Genomic DNA, 21,763 nt, shown 5'->3' with positions numbered 1-21,763 from the left:
ATCTCCAGATATAGCACAATTGCGTTCAACTTCTGTCTACCCCTGTTGAAGACAAACTGAAAGAGTAATAGCTGTGCGTCCCTATTTTTTCATCAGTGTGATGCATCATTTCTAGATACGCTTTTTTTTTTTTGCCCAACAAGCTAACATCACAAATTTAAGAGAAGAAAATATATCTTAACAAGTATAATTACAAGATATGTTACCAGGCAAATGAAATCACCTTTAACTTACTGGTTTTCCAACATTAACACTCTCATTATTTAGCTATCCAAAAAAAGATACAGGATATACACATTGATAAAATCTGTAGAGAGGAAACTTCACTGCAGTCATTTGTATGTGACAGCTGATGACACCATGCAATATGTACACAAATTACTTGAGAAGGGGGGAGGAAAGAAAATATTACTATCAGCATTTACAGAGAAAAATAAAATCCTGCCTGTTGAGCAGAATATGGTTTGCCCTGATCTGAAACATTCAACTAACACAAAGGAGATGAAAAGCTCAAATTTCATTGTAAGGAAAGGTATCTTTATTTTCAAAAAAATATAGCATGTGCAAAGCTGTGGCTTTTTTATATCGTTAAAAACAGTAGCTAAGATTTAGCAACCTCAAAGAAGTAGAAAAACAATCCTTTTCCTTAAAATTACTTGTTTCATTATCAAACCCAAACATCATTGTCTTGGTTGTGTTAAAATCCTTTCCTTCTCTGGCATACGCACACTTATGAGTGGAAATGTGCATAAAATCATTACAAAGAGGGAATGCTGCATCTCTTTTCTAGAAAAGAGGTGAGAAATGGCCATTCCCCCTGCTACTATGCAACTTTAAAAAGCTGTGCTACTTCCTTTGGCTTTTTGCAAAGTAACCTGGGTTGCAGAGGTTATTTGATTTCATTAAATTAAGTCCAGTTTAAGTTCTAAATTTCCATCTATAATTATGGCAGCAGAAGATACATCCAGTCAAACATTAATTACTCCTTAAAGATAATTGACATCCAGTATCCATCCAACAAATGAGGCTGAAAAAAACAGTAGGTTAACTGAGCCTGCAGGGCACTCTCATCCTGGGGCCATCAGCACTACCAGCATTACGAATTCTGTTGACTTTTCCATTGCCTGTGCCAAGTCCTCTCTCCACTCTCCCAAGGTGGTAACAATCTGTTCATGTTCTTAAAGCACAGGAATCAAACATCTACAAGGTGTCTGGAAACAAAGTCAAAGTCCTTGAAGATAGTTTGTTCCTTACGGGTTAGGACAGCAACCTCCTCTGGAGGAGTAAGGATTGGTTTTTGTGATGTAAACTCTTCATCAAAGTTGCTAATGTCAGTCGGATCTCTTAAAGTGGGCACAAAAGGGGGCTTCAGAGTCCTGGCAAACAAGGCATCCCAATCAATTTCCTGTAAGAGAAGGAAGTGAACAGACCAGATTGACATTAAGATAATTTATGAAATGTGAAAGTAAGAGGAAGTATTGCAGCCTCCCTTCCAGATAATTTGCAACACATCCTATTTCTACTAATCTAAAAAAAAACCAAAACAAACCAACAACAACAACAAAAAAAAAAAAAAAAGAGAGGCACAAAATTGATAAAAGGCCCAGACCAAACAGCATAGTCAGTGCAGGCTTGATAAAAGGCCCAGACCAAACAGCATAGTCAGTGCAGGCTTGATAAAAGGCCCAGACCAAACAGCATAGTCAGTGCAGGCCAGGTAGTACAGAGACTCCATGCAGTCTAAGGCTGTTCTTCATAACACCAAGAAATAAAGTTACAGCCCAAACTGTATCTAGGAGAGACAAAACTAAAGTGCAGCTATGGCCAGGTGGATCTCTGCACTTCCCAGCAATTTCTGCTGACATCCAAGTTCTTTTCTTACTCAAGTGCAAAGCCAGCTAGGGGCTACAAGGCTAATAACTTCTGTCAGATGGGTAATGACAAGGAGAAATGGTAACACCTCTGCCTGGAACAGACATATATCCTTGACCCAAAGCAAATGTGTCTTTAACCTCAATTTCTCTTAGGATTCATGTATATCCTGCAAATGCAGGTGCCATCAAATACACTGACTGGCAATCACTGTCATCACTAGACAGCACCTTTGGCTGTTGCTGTTTGATTTAAAAAGGGGTGTTCGTTGATGGCTCAAAAGGTAGGAATATTTGTACATAGAAGCATCACAATCAGAAGTAACAAACTGGCTCCGGAAGCTTACAGACCACAGAAAACACACTTGAGGGATGTCATTTCAAACATGAATTGAAACACGTACTCCTGAATAGAGCAGTGAGGTGCAACAGAAGCTACCACTAAGACCTCACTGGCAACTACTGGAAATACACCTCAATACCAACAGAAAGCAGATCACTCTCAGCTTAAACACAAGAGGTGGGCCAGAGGGATAAAGTGAGTTCCTACCTTAAAGAAGGCCTGGATTTTAATCTCTTCTGCATCTTTTTCCCCTGCTCCCAGTCTACGGTCTGGACATTTCCGAAGAAGCTGCAGGAAATATCAGTTCAAAATTAAACAACAGGAACAAGGATGGACGGAAATAACATTCCAGAGAGAAAAACAAAAGAAAGGAGATGGACTGACCCCTCAGTATCTTCTTTGTATCTTCACTTTGGAGCGAGGTCATAACCTGCTAGTAATAGCTCAGACCTAGTTCCTTGTAAACAACTTGCCGACATCAGTGAGATACCTGCTATAAACCGCATGAAGCATCTCATCTTAATTGTGCACCTGTGACTACTGGGTCACACTCAAAAATGGAATCAAGGCATCTCTGCTGAATGACTCTGACATTCCTGCCCTTGAATCAACACTTCTCCATTTCAGACTTAGCAGCAACAGACTGCAGTAAGAAGCCTGCTTAGTCATTCTCAGACAGGAGAATAGCATTTATGTAAAGAGAAGGAAAGGGAAAATATGTCTACGTTTTAAATGTTTCCTTAGTCTGTGTAGGCAGCTCCAGATTACCCATGCAAATGCTACCCCGTCCTAGCAGAGTCCCTCTGGATCCACTTACACAGTAAATACAAATTCCTCAGGCTCCCAGAGACCCATCCAGCCCATTACCTTACGGATTATAGAAAGTGCCTCAGATGAAAGGAATCGTGGATACCGGACTTCATCATTGACAATACTGTCAAAGACTTCTTCCTCATCATCTCCAGGGAATGGTGACTGCAATTGTGACATTTTATTATTTAATCCACATAGCACCCATTCCTTACTATTAAATAGGGATGAGAATAGCAGGGAGTTGTATGGATTAATTAGTGCTTGCCAAACACTATGAATAAGAAAAATATAATTTAAGTACTAATAAATAGTTAACAGCAAAATTTTGTCTCAGTTTGTCAGGTACTACTTTCCCCAAGACTGCTTAGTGAGATCCTCTTAGAGAAGGTGGTCTTACCTCACCAACAAGCATCTCATAAATGAGTACACCCAACCCCCACCAGTCTACTGCCCGAGTATACGAGATGTCTGTCAGGACTTCTGGAGCCAGAAATTCAGGGGTGCCACAGAAGGTGTTTGTGCGGTCTCCAAAACCTATTCCTGTAGGAAAAGAACACTTCCATAAAATCCAGCACATTACTCAATGGATCACATGCAGTCACACCTTCTGAAAGCCATAGGATATCACTTGATAACCTAATGTTGATGACTGGCAAGGGCCTTCATCGATGCTTGTAAATGCGAATAGGAAGTATGAGACCTGAGGCCTCTAAAAACTCCAAAGAAGAAATATACAGGCACTACTTAAATAAACAGCAAACCCACGGAAACTTCCTGCAGGTTCCATTGCTCAAGTACATAATTTGCAGTATCCTATTTTCTGGTTCCTTTGAGCAATCAATCACATTGTAAACGCCTTCATAAGTTTCCTGAAGAGTAAAGGACAAAGTACTCTTTCCAAGTTCATCATGGCCAGACAGGTGAGGGTTTTTTGTTGTTTGGTTTGTTGGGTTTTTTTGTTTTGTTTTTGGTGGATTTTATTTTATTTTCAAGACGGACATGACTACAAGTTACACAGAGCCACCTCAGTACCTGTATTTGTGAACAGTTTCCTAAAGCCCAAATCCTAAACTGGTACTGATGGTTCCCTTTTGGCTTCACCAAAGTCACTCACCTTCCTTACACAATCCAAAATCTGCAATCTTCACAAATCCTTCAGCATCTAAAAGCAGATTATCCAATTTCAGGTCCCTGCAGGCGAAGGAGAAAGAAAGAAAATGGTGGATGAAGTCTGAGGATTGCCATCCAACATCTTTTTTTGCAAGAAGCAGACACTAGATATTAATAAAGACAAAATCTAAATTGAGTAAAGTCTACATTTGGTTTAAATCATGTATCATTTGCAAGATTCCCCTTAATTTATTGATATTTTCCTCTTAATGAAAGGCTCACAAAGCAGCTTAGAGCTGGGTGGGCCTTATTCATCTGGAAAAGAGCATCCCACAACAGCATGACCAATTACTCTACTCTTGCAGTAAAAAAGAAACCAGTGACTTACAGATGCCCCCCAGAATGTATTGACATGTCACAGAGGATGAATCACCTGCAACATGTCAGATGAATAACTTGTAGATGGCTTTCTTTACTGTATGTACGATGAACATGCTGATGGCAACAGGCAATGGGGAAAATAAAGACAGACAGAAAGATTAGAAACCCCAGCAAGATAGTGAGCTCCAGACATATAGAAACAGGAAAATAAACTTTCAAGTTGCTGAACTCTTATACTTTATTCTTTGCTGCATTACCTATAAACAATTTTCTTCTCATGCAAGAATTGGAGCCCCAAGACTACGCAGGCTGTATAAAACCTAAAAGAGAGAAATAGTTATCAGGAAAGATCTATGAGAATGAAGTTAAAGATTTATAGTGCCTGGAAACTAAACTAATTCTAACTCACTGTGCCATATGCTCGGGAAAGACATCTTCATGTATACGCATCATAAGATCACCACCTGGAGTATATTCCATCACAAAACATGCATGATGAGGTGTCTGGAAACATGCAAACATGTTCACAAGGAATGGATGATCAGAAGAATTGACCACTTCAAATATTCGCTTCTCACAGTTCAAGCTGCCAGGATTCAAAGCATGAAAACGTCAATGTTAAAACTTGGCAGGAAAACCTGTTTTGAGAAAGACAAGATGTAAAGATTTTCTCCTTCATCCTAAGTTAGAGAAATAGGTGAGGGCTAACACAATATTTATCTTACCTACTTCCAAACCTTGAGTTTTAGAGTGTTCTTCAGGTGTTATTCCACCAGAAGCTAGAAAGCAGCGCTGTTATAAGTTTCCTTATTCCTGTTTTTAGTTACTCAAGCCTTTAACCTTTATAGTACCACAACCGGTACACATCATACCTACTAAGAGTTGATTACAGGTGTGTTAATGTAGCCTCTGGCAACAGTACCATCTCTAAACAAAGCTCACCTATCAATTTCATCTCTCCTAATAATATCTTTTTTCTTCAAGGCTTTGATAGCATATAGCTTCCCAGTTGGCTTGTATTGGGCCAGCAGTACCTGAAAGACAATAGAAAAGCTGTACTTCAAACATATCTGTTATCTCCTTATTGGATTACTTTGACTCCCATTGACACAAACTATTTCCATCCACTCCAGACAGTCATTCTCAAAACCAAGCTCAAGTAACTCCAGAAATGGAGCACTTTTCTGCTCCTTGTGCCGCAGCAGTCCAGAAAGACATCAGTGTAAGTTATACTCTTTTCACAAACAGTAGTATCACAGCTGGCCGAGTGCTTCATGAGCACCTCAGAGCTGTCGCAGGACACAACTATGCACACAGTTTTTGGGAATGGAGCTATTCCACTAGTCATCACAATGATGATGAAAGGGATGGTAATGATGTGCTTTATGAAATGACTTAGCACGCCCTGGATGGTTTTCTCCAGGCTTTGAAGCCACAACTCATCAGGTGTTTTGACTGTTAACAGGAATTATCAGCTGCTTCTGTGGTTGGGCTGCGTTTGTTTTGTATATCTGCACTGCAACAAATCTCTTCTGTGCTGCAAATTTTCTATTCAGACTCTGAGGCAGAGTCTGATCTTCACAACCACAGTCCTACTGACCTCCTCCATAAAGTGTACACTCCTACACTACCTTCCCAAAGTGGCCACGTCCCAACATAGCGATGCAGTGAAAATCCTCAAGCTGAACTGTCCTTTTCCTGCAGACAGACAAAGAAGAATTGCTGAGACAATACCTAGAAGATGCATAAACAGGTCACAAAGGAGTGTGTATTTGTATTAGGGGAAGAAGCTCTGCATAGTAAAAGGAAAAGCAAACAGCTGTGTCAACCACTCCTCACCTAGGCTGAAGTCCTGAAAACTTAGGCTTGCTGCTGCTGTTCTGCCACTGAAGAAAGGAGCAGATAACTGTAACGTGAGGAAGCTGCCCCCAGTGGCAGCAGCCTGACTTCCATCTGTACTGGCAACAGGAGCAACAACTCTGGTTCTCCAAGGCTTGCTCTCTGTTACTTCCCGTAACAGGATTAGTTCTCCCTGACCCCCATCCTTGGGGCAGTAAAATTCAATTTCACCTACACTCCTTTCAGCAGGCTCAAGAGCAATTTTGTTAATCAGACATGAAGATATATCAAGTGCTAGTAGGACAAAAACACAAGGAGAAGTTCTCAAACAGGAATTGGAAATGAAACATGGTGAGACAACAGACAGACAGATGTTGCTGAAAAAAAAAGTAGCTGAATAAAGAGATGCTATAGAACGTTATGTCAGCCACAAGGTGTTACCAAGGAAACTAAGGCTGCAGAATTGCTTGGAAATAATTAAAAAAGAAAACCAAACAAACACCATAAAACCAACAAAACCCAAACACCCATACCCTAAAAGCTTTAGTCCATGATCATCTTTAAAACACAGCAGACACTCCATACTCTTCCACTCAGTGAAATGAAGGGCTTAAGTATCTCCTCATAAAGGACTTAACTCCCTCCTCAGCCTTCCCAGAGAGAAGGCAGGTAGGTGCCTGACTGCATCGTGACTACAGGGGTTTGAGGATGGGACCCCTCAAAAATGATGATGAAGTTATGAACATAATTCTATGATCTGAACTGCAAGATCAGCTTAGATTTTGCTACTTGTGCCTTCTTTGGTCAGTATTTGTTCAACAGTATTTTTTTTTTTTTTACTTGTGTAGTTTTTGGTATATTTACTACTGTGTATCCTTGCTACATATGAATTGTATATATATACCTGCCATAGACTATGAACAACTTACTGTTTTATGCCTCCCTATGTAATGAAAGACAGTGTATCTTACATATCAATAGAAACAGAAGAATGTGAGGGATGCCAAAAGCATTTCTGAAATGTATTACTTAGATTGCAGACACTCCTAAACATGCTACACCATAAAACTTCAAACAAAAGGAGGGACTTGAAGACAGTTAAGTGACTTTACCTTCTACTAAAGTCACCTATTACATTGCAGCATACAGTCTATCAGTAGGCTAAGTATTGGGGTTAATAAGCAGATGAGGTGCACCAGACCTTTCATGGTGTTGTCTACACTCAGCACTAAGAGTCTGCTGGTGAGAAACCAAAGCACATCTTGAGCAGAACTTTAGACTGCATGCTCAGAAATTTCAACCCAGTGCCTCTCTAATCTGTGACCCAAGACAGTCCATGCGGTTCACAGTTACCTTGGAGATGCTTGGATTGGAAATTCTGTCAGAACAGAGCTGCAAGACTTCTCCTCAACATGCAGCCTCTTCACACACTAGGAACAGAAAGAAAATTACTGTGTGTCATCCTATGGAATCACTAATTCAGACTTGAACATCCGCATCCAAATTTTCCCCTGTCATGATCCAGTATAACCATGTACAGCTGGTCATCAACTCTGCTTTGAGGGAAGCAGCATGAAAACAGGTTATCTATGGTCACACAAAACTATTCCCGTGTACAATTTTTTTTGATAGGGTTAAACTCTTTAAAATAAACTCTTCTAAAAGTCTAGGATAAGACATTTCCTTTTAGGAAAAAAGGTATCTCGTCACAACAGAGTGTCAAAATGATCAGAGATGCTGTTTCCTCTATCACCAAAGCCAAATGAGAAAGGGTAAGATGTGGTAAAACACAGGTCATTAACCATTATACTACTCAAAACAATTTTCGTGCTCCTTCCTGTCAAAAAAGTAGAGCTCTTCTTGGTTTTCCCAGTCTCTTTAATGACAAAGAACTTCATCTGGTCATAAAAGCTTGCCAACCCTACTTCCCTGCTTCCTCTGTGCAGTCATCTGTTCTGTGCTCTTTCCCTGAGCTCCCAAAGCTGACCTACCTCCCATTTTGCTTCTCCAAGAAAAACAACTTATAATTTAAATAAAAAAGAAGAAAAAAAAATTAAGGATAAAAGAAGAAAAAGGAAAAAAATAAAAAAGGAAAAAAGAAAAAAAGGGGGAGGAGAAAAAAAAAGAAAGAGGTGCGACACTTTTGTGAAGCTCCATGCCAAAATAGCTCACTGAATTCTGAAGCACTGGAAAATCAGCCAGCTAATAAGGCAGTGCCTGCCTAAAGTATAGTTAATTTCTCCAGTAATAAACAAATAAGAAGAACCAGGCCTTGAAAGAACACCAACCAACAAAGAAAAGTTTCCCTATTAGCCCAGTTGATTACCGGAGAATCTGCAGGAAATGGTGTTGACTCCTTGAAGTTGGCCATCAAAAAAAGGCGTGGAGGCTTGGGTGGTGCTTCATCAGCAAACGTAAGCTTTGCCACAGGAAAGTCACTGCATTTGTAAGACAAAATTGAAGGACATTGCCTTAGAGCAGAACATTGTATGCAGACACCTTTCTATCACCTTTGCTATACAAGCAAAGTTTAGTTCAGTCCAGTACACTGGACAGCAGTGTACTGATTCACACAAGTCTGTGAAGTAGCAAGACATATGCTCTCCTAAATGAATGAAAAGAAAAGGAGCTATTAAGTTGGTGATGGTTAGACTCTCATTCCAATGTAGCTCTCTGATGCTACAAAATTAATGAAACATAGGTGTGTAGAAATAAGTCACTATGGTCAAGAATTTAAAGGAAGTCTTGATTTTAATAGCAACACAGTAGTTGACTGATTTTTTTTTTTTTCTTTTCTAGGTCTTGTGAATCAGTGGGAATAGTGTCTTTCAGTGAATGACTAATTCTCAAAAAATTAACTCCAACAATTTTAAAAAATTGTTTAAAGAACTTTCTTCTAGAGCATATTTAAAAGCTTAGTTATATACCTTCTGAGTGCTACATTATGCTAGTGGTTGGGGTTCATGTAACCTCATGAAAGAAGAGTGCATTCTTACCACAACAATCACATTGTGACCTTGGACAGAGTTCAGTTACTGTACTGGGGAAGACATTTAAGGAGTGGAATTCTCTTTCCTTTGCAGTGCAGAACCTGTACATTGTTTTGTGTATATAAAGTAACTTTTGAAAATCTGATTTTGGGTTGTGTTTCTTTTGTATCACACTGTTTACTTATGACCTCTTTTATGCCCACAGATCCTACTGCAGAGGAAAAGAAAGCTGCATAAGTTCCCCAGGCTCTGGAACACACTGCTTGCTAGGACAGCAATTCAGGAAATCGGTCCAACTGCTAACAACCAGAGCTAGCCACAGCGTACCGAACACCCCACTAAAACCACACCGTTTCAGGCAGCATTGGCTTTTCTTAAAATCCTGAATTAAGTTCCACAGATACAATTTTCACGCCTATATCTTCTTCCACCTTAGTAAGGTGCAACAGAATTTTAAGATCTATTTAACACCCATTCCAGAGTGTCATCCAGCAACACCCAAAGCATGACTTACCTACTCAGTTTGGACATGGATTCAACATGACTTTGTGGAGGAACTGGAGGGAAGTCTGTGTGAATGGGACCATGAAGTGGGGGACTCAGAGTGCTCATGGAACTACATGGAGGGAGGAAACTCATCATCAGGCGGCCCCAAGCAGCAACATTTATGTTCATTTGAGGAGCTCGGAGAAATTCCTTCCCTGGAGGAGTAGAGTAAAAACACCAGTGAGATTACAAATTACAATCTTGCGTAATGTTAAATTATCGTTTTCCCCTGAACAACCATGCGTTACTCAAAAAGGTAGCCCACCCTAGGAAGAATGGGCTCTTTTTCAGGGAAGAAAGTTTAATAATTATGATGACGATGAAACAGATCTACTATTTCATCTACATTCAGTTCCATATATCATAACAATCCTCAAGTAGAAATTGCATAAAATATTAAAAATTCATTTTCTTTTAAATCAGGTTTTCTTCTATTTCAACACTGCATTTTAATCATGTAGCCTGTTAACAGAAGGTTTCTGAAAATGTCTTAAAAAGAGTAAAACCTTTGGGATGTTTTCATTATTTTTACTACTTCCTGAAGAATATAAATATTCAAATCTCATCAATCCCCACTGCCAGGAGTTCTCAGTATGTAAAGTCTTACCTTATTCAGTCTCACAAGGAAGAATTTGCAGACAAAAAAGTAAGCAAGCAAGTTATTCCAGTCCCTAAACTATTAATCTGAGATGCCAGCTCTAAAGACCTGACAGACAATCAGAAGCCTGTTCAGGCTATAGTCTTCTATAATTCAAAGAGTTTTCCAGGAAACCTTCCAATATCTGTTCATCAGTAACAGCATTGCTGGTTCAATTAGTACAGCTTGAGTCCTGTATCTTGCTAAGAAGTCTGTTAAATAACTAGTAATTATATCTTCCTAACAATGGTAGTTGTGAATAGACACACCACTATATCACATTACACACCATGCTGCAGCCAGGCTACCTGCACTTTCTGCAACCAAACAAACTTTCTCATTCTAAAAAAGCCACCTACTTACACACAGTAATTAGCAAGCATTTAAATGTCTCACAGATTTAATGGGACAGGAGTGCATGCCAGCCTGCTTGTGCAAACCCCTGACCTCACCTACACACCCTAGATAGTAAGCAGTCAGTTCTCCACCAGCCTACCTTTCTGTTTGGGGAAAATGCGTTTCTGCCGCTGCAGTTTTGGCTTTCTCTCAATGACAGGATTACAGAACATCACCTGTCAGAGATGCAAAGAGGATTTGTCAGGATTCTTCATTTACACTGTGAACACAAACTTTCACACATGCCTGCTCTCTCATTAAATTCTCCATTCATATCTTTTTGGTAAGTTAGGAGTCACTCCCATAGACTCCAGACTGCGTTATTCTAGCTTCACCCTCTAAATATCAGTTACTTCAACTGTGGTTTTAGATGTTGGAATTTTCTGCTACATGAAATGCAGAAAAATCCCAGAATTAAGACCAATTCATGTCCCAAACAAAAATAACCTAATTACCAGCCATGCATAAAGAACGCAGCCATTTGCTGGATAAAAATGCAGTAGTCCACAGCACAGAAGTAAAAACCCAAAAAAACCCACCCCAAAAACAACTTACACAAAACAAAACCACAAAAAACAAGATGAGGGGGAGAGGCAGCAAATTTTGGTACATGAGGTCAAGATCCTACTTTTGGGAAGATAACCACAGGAGCTTTCATCACAACACAAAGGAGAAAGTACTGTGGCTTTTAAGGGATTATCTGGATGATCTCTTCATTGATGGTACTTCAAACTATTATTAGCCTCAGAAAGATGATAAAATAAGCATGCCCAGAGGGAATTTGGATCTCTGATTCTACAGACTCTGTGATTCAATTCTGACCATTAAGCCATATGTTTAATTAAAGTGTCACCGACGACTCATAATGAAAACAAATAAAAACCAGCGGATTTCACAGCACACACACATAATTACAGTGGAGCAGCTGAAGAGTCACTCCAGGCTATGGTATGTGTATATCTATTATATTGTGTTGTTCCTTATTCTTATATGTGACCTTGATGCAAAAGGATTTCAGATGTCATTCTACCCTTCTAGATCACTGCTCTTTCCATCCCTTGACAGGCACCCTAAACAAGAATTCTCTGAAAAAGAAACAAAGCTGACATTTATACCTCTGCAAAAAGCATTCCTTGGGGTTCGAGTGAGAGGCACATCCCATGACGCTCATTATCAAGGAAATCATCCAAACGTAAAAACTTCACTGCACATAGCTCTCTCCAGTCTCTCCAATATATTGCAATTTCTAGCTCACGAGACTGGTGGGATGGGTGAGTGGTGGGGAGAAAAAAAAAAAAAAAAAAGCAGAAGAGTTACATGCCGCCCCATGCTCTGGAAACAGCACATGCACGCTTTTGTAAGAATTCAATAAGCTAAATAGTACGCATAAGAAACTTCTTTAATCCTTCTGTTCCCTGCTTTATCTGATGTTTTCAGATCTTCCTAGCTAAAGATCCTCTTGGAGATGGTCATCTTGGCTTCCCATTTCAGAAATCTCTGTGAGAGCCACTTTGCTGTTAAGATGAAATAAAACTGCTCAGATAAGAAGGACAACAGATGCTGTTCAGGCTGAATCTCTGCCAGAGATGCACTGTCTTCGGAGGAAGACTAAGATTAACTGGCACATAAAGGGACATGGGGACGGCAGCAACACAGAGTTGAATCAAGTGGAATGGCAGCGAGGTGAGCAAATCAGGTAAGGTAAAATGGAAAAACAAATACAACATACAGAATCTGGGGCAGACTTACCCGATCCAGTTCAATGACAAAGCTCTGGTCCCATGCTTGGTTATTAACTGGTCCCCAGTTTGTTTGGCCAACCACTTTATTGTCCACTTTGAGCACAGCAAGGACCTCATCTGGACAAGGAAGAATGCATGGATTATATTCTTTTACCAAAGAAAATCTCTCATGCTGAAGGTGAATATCGCAATCTAATGTAATTTCCAATTAAATGTACTCTCTACTAGGAGGACTAGGTATAATGCAATTAATTTTCTCCCTGAGTTTTGCAGAAACCAGGTTTCTTATACACTCATACCAGGCTAACCTAGTACCCTGATGAGAAGCCCCCATGCTCCCATACACCACTCAATTCAATAGCGAACCCCATACTCACTACAAGGCTCTTCATTCCGCAGGTACTTTCCTGCAACACTACGGCCATGGATACCCAGGCCAACTCGTGTTCGGGAAAGGGACCTCAAATCGCTTGGGCTGCCACAGATGGGAGAAGAACTAGTCATTCGTGAACGTCCTGGAACATTTTCCAACAGATCCTGACACCCCATCAGTCTCACTTCCAATGTTCCTGAGGAATTTCAGGAGAGTAAAGAATATTATTATGTAAGAGGTGAAGTGAGTCCAGTCAGCCTGTCCTCACAGGGGTCCAAGAACTTATCAGATTCATGATTTCTTGGTTAATAGCTCAAATCTACTCCAGATTAATAGACTGCAAATCCATATGATCAGAAAGCTCTGGCTGGCCTAGAAGAAATAAGCCCAGTTCCCAGAAAATCAAATGTCATATAACAAGAGGCATTACAACAATGAGAAGAAACGCAACTAATTTTCCCTTCTATTCTCCTCTCAACAACGTGCCATGCAGATTTATGTACCTGTAAGGGCTGTAGGTTTGATGACTGAAGTGGGTTGGATGCTGCCATGCTGAGCTCCCAGGGAGGAAGTATTAACTAGTTCCTGCTTGATGAGTGCTCTTTTTGGGTGATCAGGAGAAAGCTCAGTAAGCTGACGTTCCAAGGACAAGCGCAGCAGGTCAATCTTCTGAGAGGACTCTTGCAAACGACCCTGAGCCTAGCAATATGAAGTAGGACAGAAATTTTCAATGTACAGTCCCAGTCCAGGTACTATTAATCCTTTATGAACTACTAGAGTAAGCTTCAAAAAAAAGACCAGATAACATCTTACTAATAAAGGAAAAAGATGAAATATTTTCCTATAAATCCTGACCACCCCATCCATGTCAATTCTGATGTTCCTGAGAAACTTCACCAAAGCAAGGAATGTTATCCCTAGAAGGGAAAGTGATCCCAAATGGTCTGTCCTCACAGAGAAACCTTAACTTCCCAAATTAATAACTCTTGGTTAACTCTACTCATTCATGCTAATCACTAATGTTGAGGCATAAAACCATGCTCTCAAGAAGGTCTGAATAAGTGCTTACCTCAGGCAAAAACTTGCGATCCTGTACCCGACTCCCTCCTAGGATCTTCAGCACATTCTTTGCCCCCTCGGCTACAGCAGCTTCAATGCGCAGGTGATGTCTCAGCTCCTCAATACGCAGCTCCAAAGCACTGATGGAAGTCCCCATCCTCACTGGCCATTTTGGAGATAAAACAAGACAAGGATGAAAGCTAACTGGAGTATTCTGGACCTTGGGGCTTTCGACGCATCTGTTCTGCGCTGAGTCAGTTACATAAAACACCTTACCTGCTGGATCCACTGTATCTTCCATCCCTCCTGCTGACTGAGATACTTTCACGATGTGCATGCGGATTATTTCAATCTTTGTCTTGCTGTCCTGAAGCATCTGCTGAGCTGTAGCCAGCAGCTTCCGCTCCTGCCAAAAAGAAAGCATATGCAGAGAGGAAACCATGGTCATTAAAAACTTATTACGATGATGCGTTCACATATGTGGATGAGGTGGTACCTGCAAGAAGGGTCATAAGAGATCCTGAAATGGCATACATAAGCAGTTATGTAAAGGACACTGCTGAGGATCAAGGACTTTGAGATCACTTTCCATTTGTAGAGGGAAAGGACAGGTCAAGGACATGTCCAGTTAATACCAAACCCTGCAGTCACTGAGACCTGTGGTTCACTGGCTAACAGTGCTTACAGTGTTTTGTGAGCAGAGGTTTTGAAGAAATAAAAATACCACAACTCTCTACGCTGCTGGTCTTACTGAATTAAGCTTCATAATAAACTTGGATTTTCTTTTGTTTTCCTTTGACTTTTAAATATGATTATGCCAAACTCAGAAAGTGGAATTAATATGAAACCAGTACACAACTGAAATTTTTTTTCATATAAAGAGATATTACATTATGTGTTCTATCCTAAACAACCTAGACATATCAAAAACTCAGCATACAATACCAATGCTTTTTAAACTTTCTTTCCTCAAGCCAGTGACTGAATGTACCTCTTACACCCTCCTCACTACATTCCCAGGCTTGCAACAGTTTATCTAGAGATAGCACATCTATTGTGCCACTTCCTGTGAGATAACTTTTTCCTGCCTCTAATCTAGAGTCACTATGAGTGTTGAGGTTAGATGCATTAACATCCCTAAGTTGGCATTTGACCAGCAAAGTTAAGCATCTACACCGCAGAAGTAACGTAGAATCTGCGGCTGGTAGGGAGAGGCAGGTCCCTCCAAAGGGCCATTCATCTGTTTGGGGATGATAACACGAGCGACTTTCTACGTACCTAGCACTTTCCACTAAGACTGCAGAAGGATTTACATGGCTAAGTTAAAACAATGTGATTCCCAACTCTATCATTAATATTGCTAAGTAACATTCAAAAGCAGAAGCACAATCAGCATCTGCCATGTAAGAACTGCCAAAAAGATCAAAACTGCCAGACTATGCCCATCTGACGGTCTAATAACTCCCCTCTAACAGTGATCACTGCCAGATGCTTCGGAAAAAGGCACAGGCAACCACATCACAGGCTAAAGTGGAACAAACTATACTTTCAGAATAGCCTTTTCCAAACATCCAGTAATTATAGATTGGCTTAAGTGCTTGACAAATTAAATCTGCACCATCCAATTCCTTATTGATTCCTGCTAAACTCCCGAAATCCATAACATGCAAGTCTAACACATAACTGGAGTATTGGTTACCCTGTGCAGTAGCACGACATGCTGTCACTTTGCTGAGCACCAAAATGCTCAGGATTCAGTCAAGTAAGCTTTGCAAATTATTTTCTTTCACGCATCAATTACCGGAGACTTTGGACTTTAAATACCAATTTTGATCTAGGAATACATGTTCCCAAATGGTTGTTTATTCCTGCTTACCTTGGATGTTGAATACATTTGGATCATGTTCTCAGCTCCTTGTTTCACTTTCATTTCAACATGCAGCTGCTTTTTCAGAGCTTCAACCTTCCTTGCCATGGGGTCGGGGTTTCTTTCCCAGAGACAAGGATCTGGAGACACAGATCCATCTGTACAAACAATACAATCAATACCATTAGACATCTTTTCTTGTGTTGTTTCACTGGGTTATAGATGGGTGACTCTATAAAAGAAGGTTAGGTTATAAAATAAGTTACAAAAAGCTCTTGCCTACAAAACTGGCTGCAAAGCACTGTTTCAAATGAAACTCTAGCTCATATCTATAAATATTTCTTAGTTTATCGATGAACCTGTCCTAAGCACTCTACCAATTTTTTATTCATTCATCCTGTAAGATATTTGGATGTTCCACTGCCCAGAAACTCTATTCAAATCTCTTCAATTCCACCTACAGAGTGCTTCTAAATATTGTCCATGCCCAGCACTATCAGCTGGTCTTCTCCCTACACCAATCATTCCTCTTGCCTCCTTTCACCTTTATTGCCCCATTCACAAGTTTCTTCTGCACAGATCACCTCATCAGCTAAATACCAACAGGAGAAACCTCCACTTCTTGTGAGTCCTCAACAGAAAAATATAGCAATTCAATTTGTATAAATATTGAAGAACTATAACACAATTTTCCTGCCAATCATGACCCAAGACCTACCTGTCTTCATCTCCTCTTTGTCTGTTATTACAATCCTTGCATTAAGTTCCTGCAGCTCCCAATGCAGTTGCTCCAGTTTTTGGTTGGAAGACTTCAGCACATGCTCTATATGAACAAGATTCTTTCTGTCTGTTGTCGCTTTGCGCAGATTTTCTGCTCCCTCTTTAATCTTCAGTTCTTTCTGTATAGCACGTCGAAGTAGTTCCTTCTCACCCTCCAGTTTTTGCTGGAAGCTTGGGTCCATCAAGTTCACACCATTGCCCAGCTGCAAGAGACAGCTGCCCTGCAATCAAGCAGTGTTGGGCAAGAGGATTTCAGAGATAACATAGTTCAACAATTTTTATAATATAGCAATACACTCATAAGATTCCACTTCTTCATTTTCATAGAATCATTAAGGTTGGAAAAGACCCTTAAGATCATTGAGTCCAACCACTAACCTATTACTGCCAAGTCCACCACTTTTGTTTAGAAACTTGTTCACACAAATTCTGAAGCCAATCTTTTCACCAAATTTTCAAGGAGAACAGACCTACATTTAAATCGCAGAGGACAGAACACAACATTGATCTTGACATACTTTAATTTGATTTTAAACCGTAATGGAGAAAAACCTTCATCTTGTCCTCTTGTTATTTAACATCTACACACAACTTTGTTCTCCAAGTATCAAAGCCCAGCCAGTATTTGCCCTTGTTCTGATCAACATTAACTTTTACTAGTATGATGTAGCAGATACAGATTTTTACCTGAATGTGTCTTCGTGCCGACTGTTCAAAGACATATCTCAACTAACCTGTTAGAGATTCTTAGGAATGTCACAAGCATACATTAACTCTCAGCTGTTACCCCTGAAGAAGGAAAATGTAAAACCTACAGCTCTTTCTACAAATAAGCAAGCAAAAGAGTAAGCTTAACTTTCTGCTGTATCTGAAAAGGGAACCAGACTGTTGTCTCAAACTCTGTTCTGCTGTGATTTACAGGCAGTAAGGCCGCTTTCAAACGCTGATTATTTTGAGTTGCATTAGTAGCATTCAAGCTTGTTCTGGGCTTTGTTTTACATAATTTTCAATACTGCTTCTTCTAGTGATATATGCCTCATCAACAGCTCTGGACAGAGATGCTCTGTTTACAAACTCTGGACACACACCGTGTAGGCAGTAGCAGCAGTGGTGTGTCTCACTGACCAAAAAAGGACTGAACTCAGACAGGAGCAGCAAAAACTATCCATGAGGATGCCAACTAACACCATAACAAACAGATACAAGCAACAGAAGAGTGGCTTTAAGGCATTGAGAGCAATTACTATATTAATAGCCTAACATTAATGACTCATCATACGTCCTGCTTAAATGCAAAAGAAACAGTTGCACAGTCAAGCCCCACTACAGCGACCAACTTAATGTCACACAGCACATCAGTGACTAAAGACAGAACTCAGGAATCCCGACTTGCTTTCACACTCTTCAATCGATTGACCACATTTCCAACAATAAACCACACTGGGTTTGTATTACTTGCGTACATCACTGCACTTACAGAGCGTGCAAGGCATCCAAACCCTATGCCGCTCACACAGAAACAATTATTTAATCATATTAGTATATTTTTTTACCAACCAGACATCCTTGATCATTTTTTGCTATTATTTAAGTCTAATAGCAAAATAATTAAAGAAGAAGGAAAAAAAAAAGCTATTTTAAAGTTGGCCTAAAACCAAGCTGGGTCTGCAACAGATACACAATAGCCAAAATAGGAGTTGTTCAGATTGGTAACAAAACAAAAAGGTTCAGATTAAAATCCCGATTCCAGGAAGTTCTCGCCCAATTAGTAAAGCCAGGAACTGAGCCAGAGCTTTGAAAAACATCCAAAGTTTTGTGAGGAAGAACTTGAATCATGGAGTTCCTGAGTCACAGGCAACCTTTACCAGCTCTAAGTTGGAAAATCAGAAAGCTCTACCCAGTCTGTAGCAAGTGACTAAAAGGAAGTAGTTGGTAGCAATTCTCATTTAAAAAATTAGAAAAAGTATATAGATTTCTTTTCTATCCAAACTATGCAAATAAGCGTAAGCAATCCACCCTCTTGATTCACTCAGAGCAATAGAATGAGTAGTGCTGCAAGAGTAACGCTGATAGAGGGTACTGAAGACAGGGACCTGCGTATTGATGCAGAGAACAAGTACAGTCTGGGCAGTTCTCAGGTCAATTTTCCTCTACAACACTCTCGTCAAAAGCTAGTCTGAATACCAGTTAATGCACCATGCTATTTTTCTAGATATATTTAGAATGTAAGAACAGTATGTTTTACTGGATCCTTCTTCCCCTCTATGGATTATAGCATGCCATAACATTGACATTGTTTGTACCAGGAGAATAAAATATTCTATTACTGAGGAGGATGGGAAAGCTGAATTTGCATTTGGGTCAATCCGTTTTGCATTCTGACTCTGGAATTTCAATGGGGCGTTGGGATACTGCCACAGCCCATGCTGCAGCTGTTCTTGGGTTCCCAGGGAAGGTCATTCCTTCAGGGTATGTCTCCAACGCAATCCCAAAACACATCTACAGCTTGCCGAGAAAATACCCACGCTGGCTTAAATTAGCTTGCTTTTGGTACTTGTAGTGGGGCTGCCCAAATTCACCCAGGGGTTCTGCTAGACTCATGTCATCCCAAAGTGTCTAGACTCCTTCCTAACTAGCAAAAATTTCAGCAGTATCAAAGTTCCACTCAGTCCTTTGGATTGCAGCCCAAGGAGATCCCATCCTCTCAGTTATGCCCAGGCCGGCAATGAGCCTCACCTGCACAAAGCCCCAAGCAGACCTGGCCCCTTAGAGTTTCACCACCGCCACAGAAATTGATTTACAGTTTGATTTGATGAGCTAGCAATGAGGAGGCTGCCCCCCTGCAGACCACGCGTGTTCACTAGGACATTTTAAATCACATCTTTCACGGCAACTTTGTGCTGTAGGGATGAGGCCTGTGTCAGTCAGGCTCATGCTAGCCACATTCACTCTTTACAAGAAAAAGCCACTGCAAAGTTCGGAAAAAAGCAGTTGCAATCCTGTCTGGAGCCAGTCCCCTTTCCCACTCTGAGCCGTGCAAGGGCTGGTAAGGGTGGAAGTCAGCGAGGCCAGGAGGCACCGAGATGGGGAGAACGCGGCCAGGCCGCAGCGCTGGCAGCTCTTTGTGCGGGTGTCTCCAACCCTTCTTTCCCAGAATAGACTTGAAACGCCCCGAGGAAAGAGGGCAGGGCATCTCCTCCACTCCGGGGAGCTTATTCCAGAAATGAATGTTTTTCCCAGCGTGGAGGGCTGGCTGCCCTCCCCCGGCTCCCGGGTGCCAGCCCCAGCAGCCGCCCCGCTTCGACTCGCCTCGCCCCCAGCACCCCCTCGATGCCGAGGGGGGACTTCCTCAGCGGGCACCAAATTGGCCCGAACCTCATTTCCCTGAGGCAGGGAGGGACTTTTTAGGGGATCTCACCTGCTTCGCGCAACCTCACCCACCTCTCCGGGGCGCGGCCGCCGGCAAGAGGCGGAGAGACAGCGGGAAACCCCGCTTCTCACCACCGCCACCCCTTCCCCGGGGCCGGGGGCTTCCGGCGGAGCGGGGAGCTGTACTTTCCCGGCGGGAGGATGGAGGGAGAGCCCCCTCCACCCTTTTGGTGGGCCCCCAGGAGTGCGGCAGCCCCCTCGCCTCAGGGAGGCTCACCCCGCCCGCCATGCCGGCGCCCGTCCGAGCCCTCGGCGCGGCGCTCACCTGCGGGGTCCCCGCCGCCATTGCTCCGTACAGCACCGCCAGCAACCGGCACTTTTTCAAACTTGAGCCTTCCCGGGAAGCGACGTGCCGCCTCCAGCGCCCTCTCGCGGGGTGCGGGCCCGGGAGAGCCGCCGGCGGGCCGCCCTGGGGGAGCGGGGAGCCTCTCCTTCCCCGCACGCCGTCCGGCCCTGCCCCGCGGGGTCCTCGGCCAGCCGCGGCTCCCACCCCTGTCAGGAGCTGGTCCCGCTGCCTTCGCCCGCCCTGAGGGGAAATGCGCAGCCGAGACCTGGCGGCAAGGTCCCGCAGCGCGCCCGGGAAGGCGGCGGGAAGGAGAGAGGCGCGACAGGCCGGACGCTGAGGAGACTGAGGTACCTCCCGCTTCCCAGCGCGGACATCGCCCTCCGCGTCGGGCTGCTAGGGAAGGAGAGGCTTGGGGGGGGAGGGAGGTGTCAGAGTCCTTTGTAGTCACAAAAATTGTGGGTTTGTGCCAAAGGGACGGTACGGGTACATAGGCAGTGACAGATCTCCTTAACTTGGGCCCTGCTCGGTCCTTGACACCTCTTCTGTGAGCTGGGTGCTGTGAGGAAAAAATCCCTGCGGCTGGCCCCAGGCTGGGCCCGGTTTGCTGTGCTGAGTCGATCAGGTGGTTTCCAATTTTAGTTCTCCAGATTAACTAGGAACTGGCGTTTGTAAGGGAACAAGCAAAGTGCAACTCTCCTTTAGGCAGGATGCTTCCTTGGAAAGGGGGCAATGCCTGTCTCCAGTGCTGGTTTTTGACTAACTTCTCTGCAGCACTGCCCCTCGCATGTAGGATCTGGGGTTTCAGCTAAATATTTGAGTGAAAAAAAATAACGCAAAAGCATTGGCAAGGCTGACAGCAATCCCACAGCTACCACGAATCTAAACCCACCATGCCACTGTACTGCCATCGTGCCATGCAGGACCAATATGCAGTGTGCTATAGGCCCAGTGGTAAAAACAAGTGAAAAAGATACTTATTGCTTTGAGGTGGTAAAGACCATCACTTGTGAGACCTCTCCTCAGAAGTGGTGCATAATATTATTAGTGCACTAGTATGCTTTTTCAGTCCTGGAGCAATATGCATCTTTGAGTCAGAAGGCATCCAGAGGCTATAGTATCCCTGCATACAAATTTAGAAATATACTAATAAACAGAAATATTTTCCTTTTATTTAATTAGAACAGGTTTTTTTTCTAGCATAAACATTTTGTAAATGATCTGCGACTGAATAATTAGTAAAAGGAAATAATAAGAAAAAGATAAATTTAAATCTAGCTTAACTTAGTTGAATTAGTAAAGCC

At 42.0% G+C, this 21,763-nt stretch overlaps 1 protein-coding gene across 2 annotated transcripts; it reads right to left on the bottom strand.

The window, feature by feature from the left end:
* Positions 1-179: 179 nt before the first annotated feature.
* Positions 180-20,835, bottom strand: PKN3 (protein kinase N3). 2 transcript variants are annotated; one of them, XM_075112404.1, is made up of 22 exons: positions 20,442-20,835; positions 16,686-16,968; positions 15,977-16,125; positions 14,377-14,506; positions 14,111-14,262; positions 13,545-13,740; positions 13,046-13,237; positions 12,676-12,785; positions 12,042-12,185; positions 11,027-11,102; positions 9,862-10,048; positions 8,684-8,795; positions 7,711-7,787; positions 6,150-6,216; positions 5,461-5,552; positions 4,928-5,104; positions 4,776-4,838; positions 4,142-4,218; positions 3,425-3,567; positions 3,082-3,189; positions 2,422-2,502; positions 180-1,405 (listed from the first exon to the last, which is right to left on the bottom strand). In XM_075112404.1, the coding sequence occupies exons 1-22, from the start codon at positions 20,460-20,462 to the stop codon at positions 1,193-1,195; spliced, it is 2,850 nt and encodes a 949-aa protein (XP_074968505.1). In that variant the 5' UTR covers positions 20,463-20,835; the 3' UTR covers positions 180-1,192. The 2 variants fall into 2 exon arrangements, with proteins under 2 accessions (XP_074968505.1, XP_074968504.1); XM_075112403.1 differs by lacking the exon at positions 20,442-20,835 and adding an exon at positions 20,166-20,188.
* Between the last annotated feature and the right edge of the window lie 928 nt (positions 20,836-21,763).

This window comes from Phalacrocorax aristotelis, chromosome 17 (assembly GCF_949628215.1).
Source record: "Phalacrocorax aristotelis chromosome 17, bGulAri2.1, whole genome shotgun sequence".
In the NCBI taxonomy this organism is placed as follows: domain Eukaryota; kingdom Metazoa; phylum Chordata; class Aves; order Suliformes; family Phalacrocoracidae; genus Phalacrocorax; species Phalacrocorax aristotelis.
The sequence above is the reverse complement of the archived record's forward strand: the minus strand, read 5'-3'. Positions and strand labels throughout refer to the sequence as shown.

Excerpts from the sequence above, each read along its gene's own strand:
- PKN3 (XM_075112404.1), bottom strand. The coding sequence starts at position 20,462 with ATGGCGGCGGGGACCCCGCAG. Across the intron at positions 5,553-6,149 it reads GACGTGGCCACTTTGGGAAG|GTACTGCTGGCCCAATACAA; the intron begins GTAGTGTAGGAG and ends ATTGTCTTTCAG. Across the intron at positions 4,839-4,927 it reads TTTCCCGAGCATATGGCACA|GTTTTATACAGCCTGCGTAG; the intron begins GTGAGTTAGAAT and ends TCTCTCTTTTAG.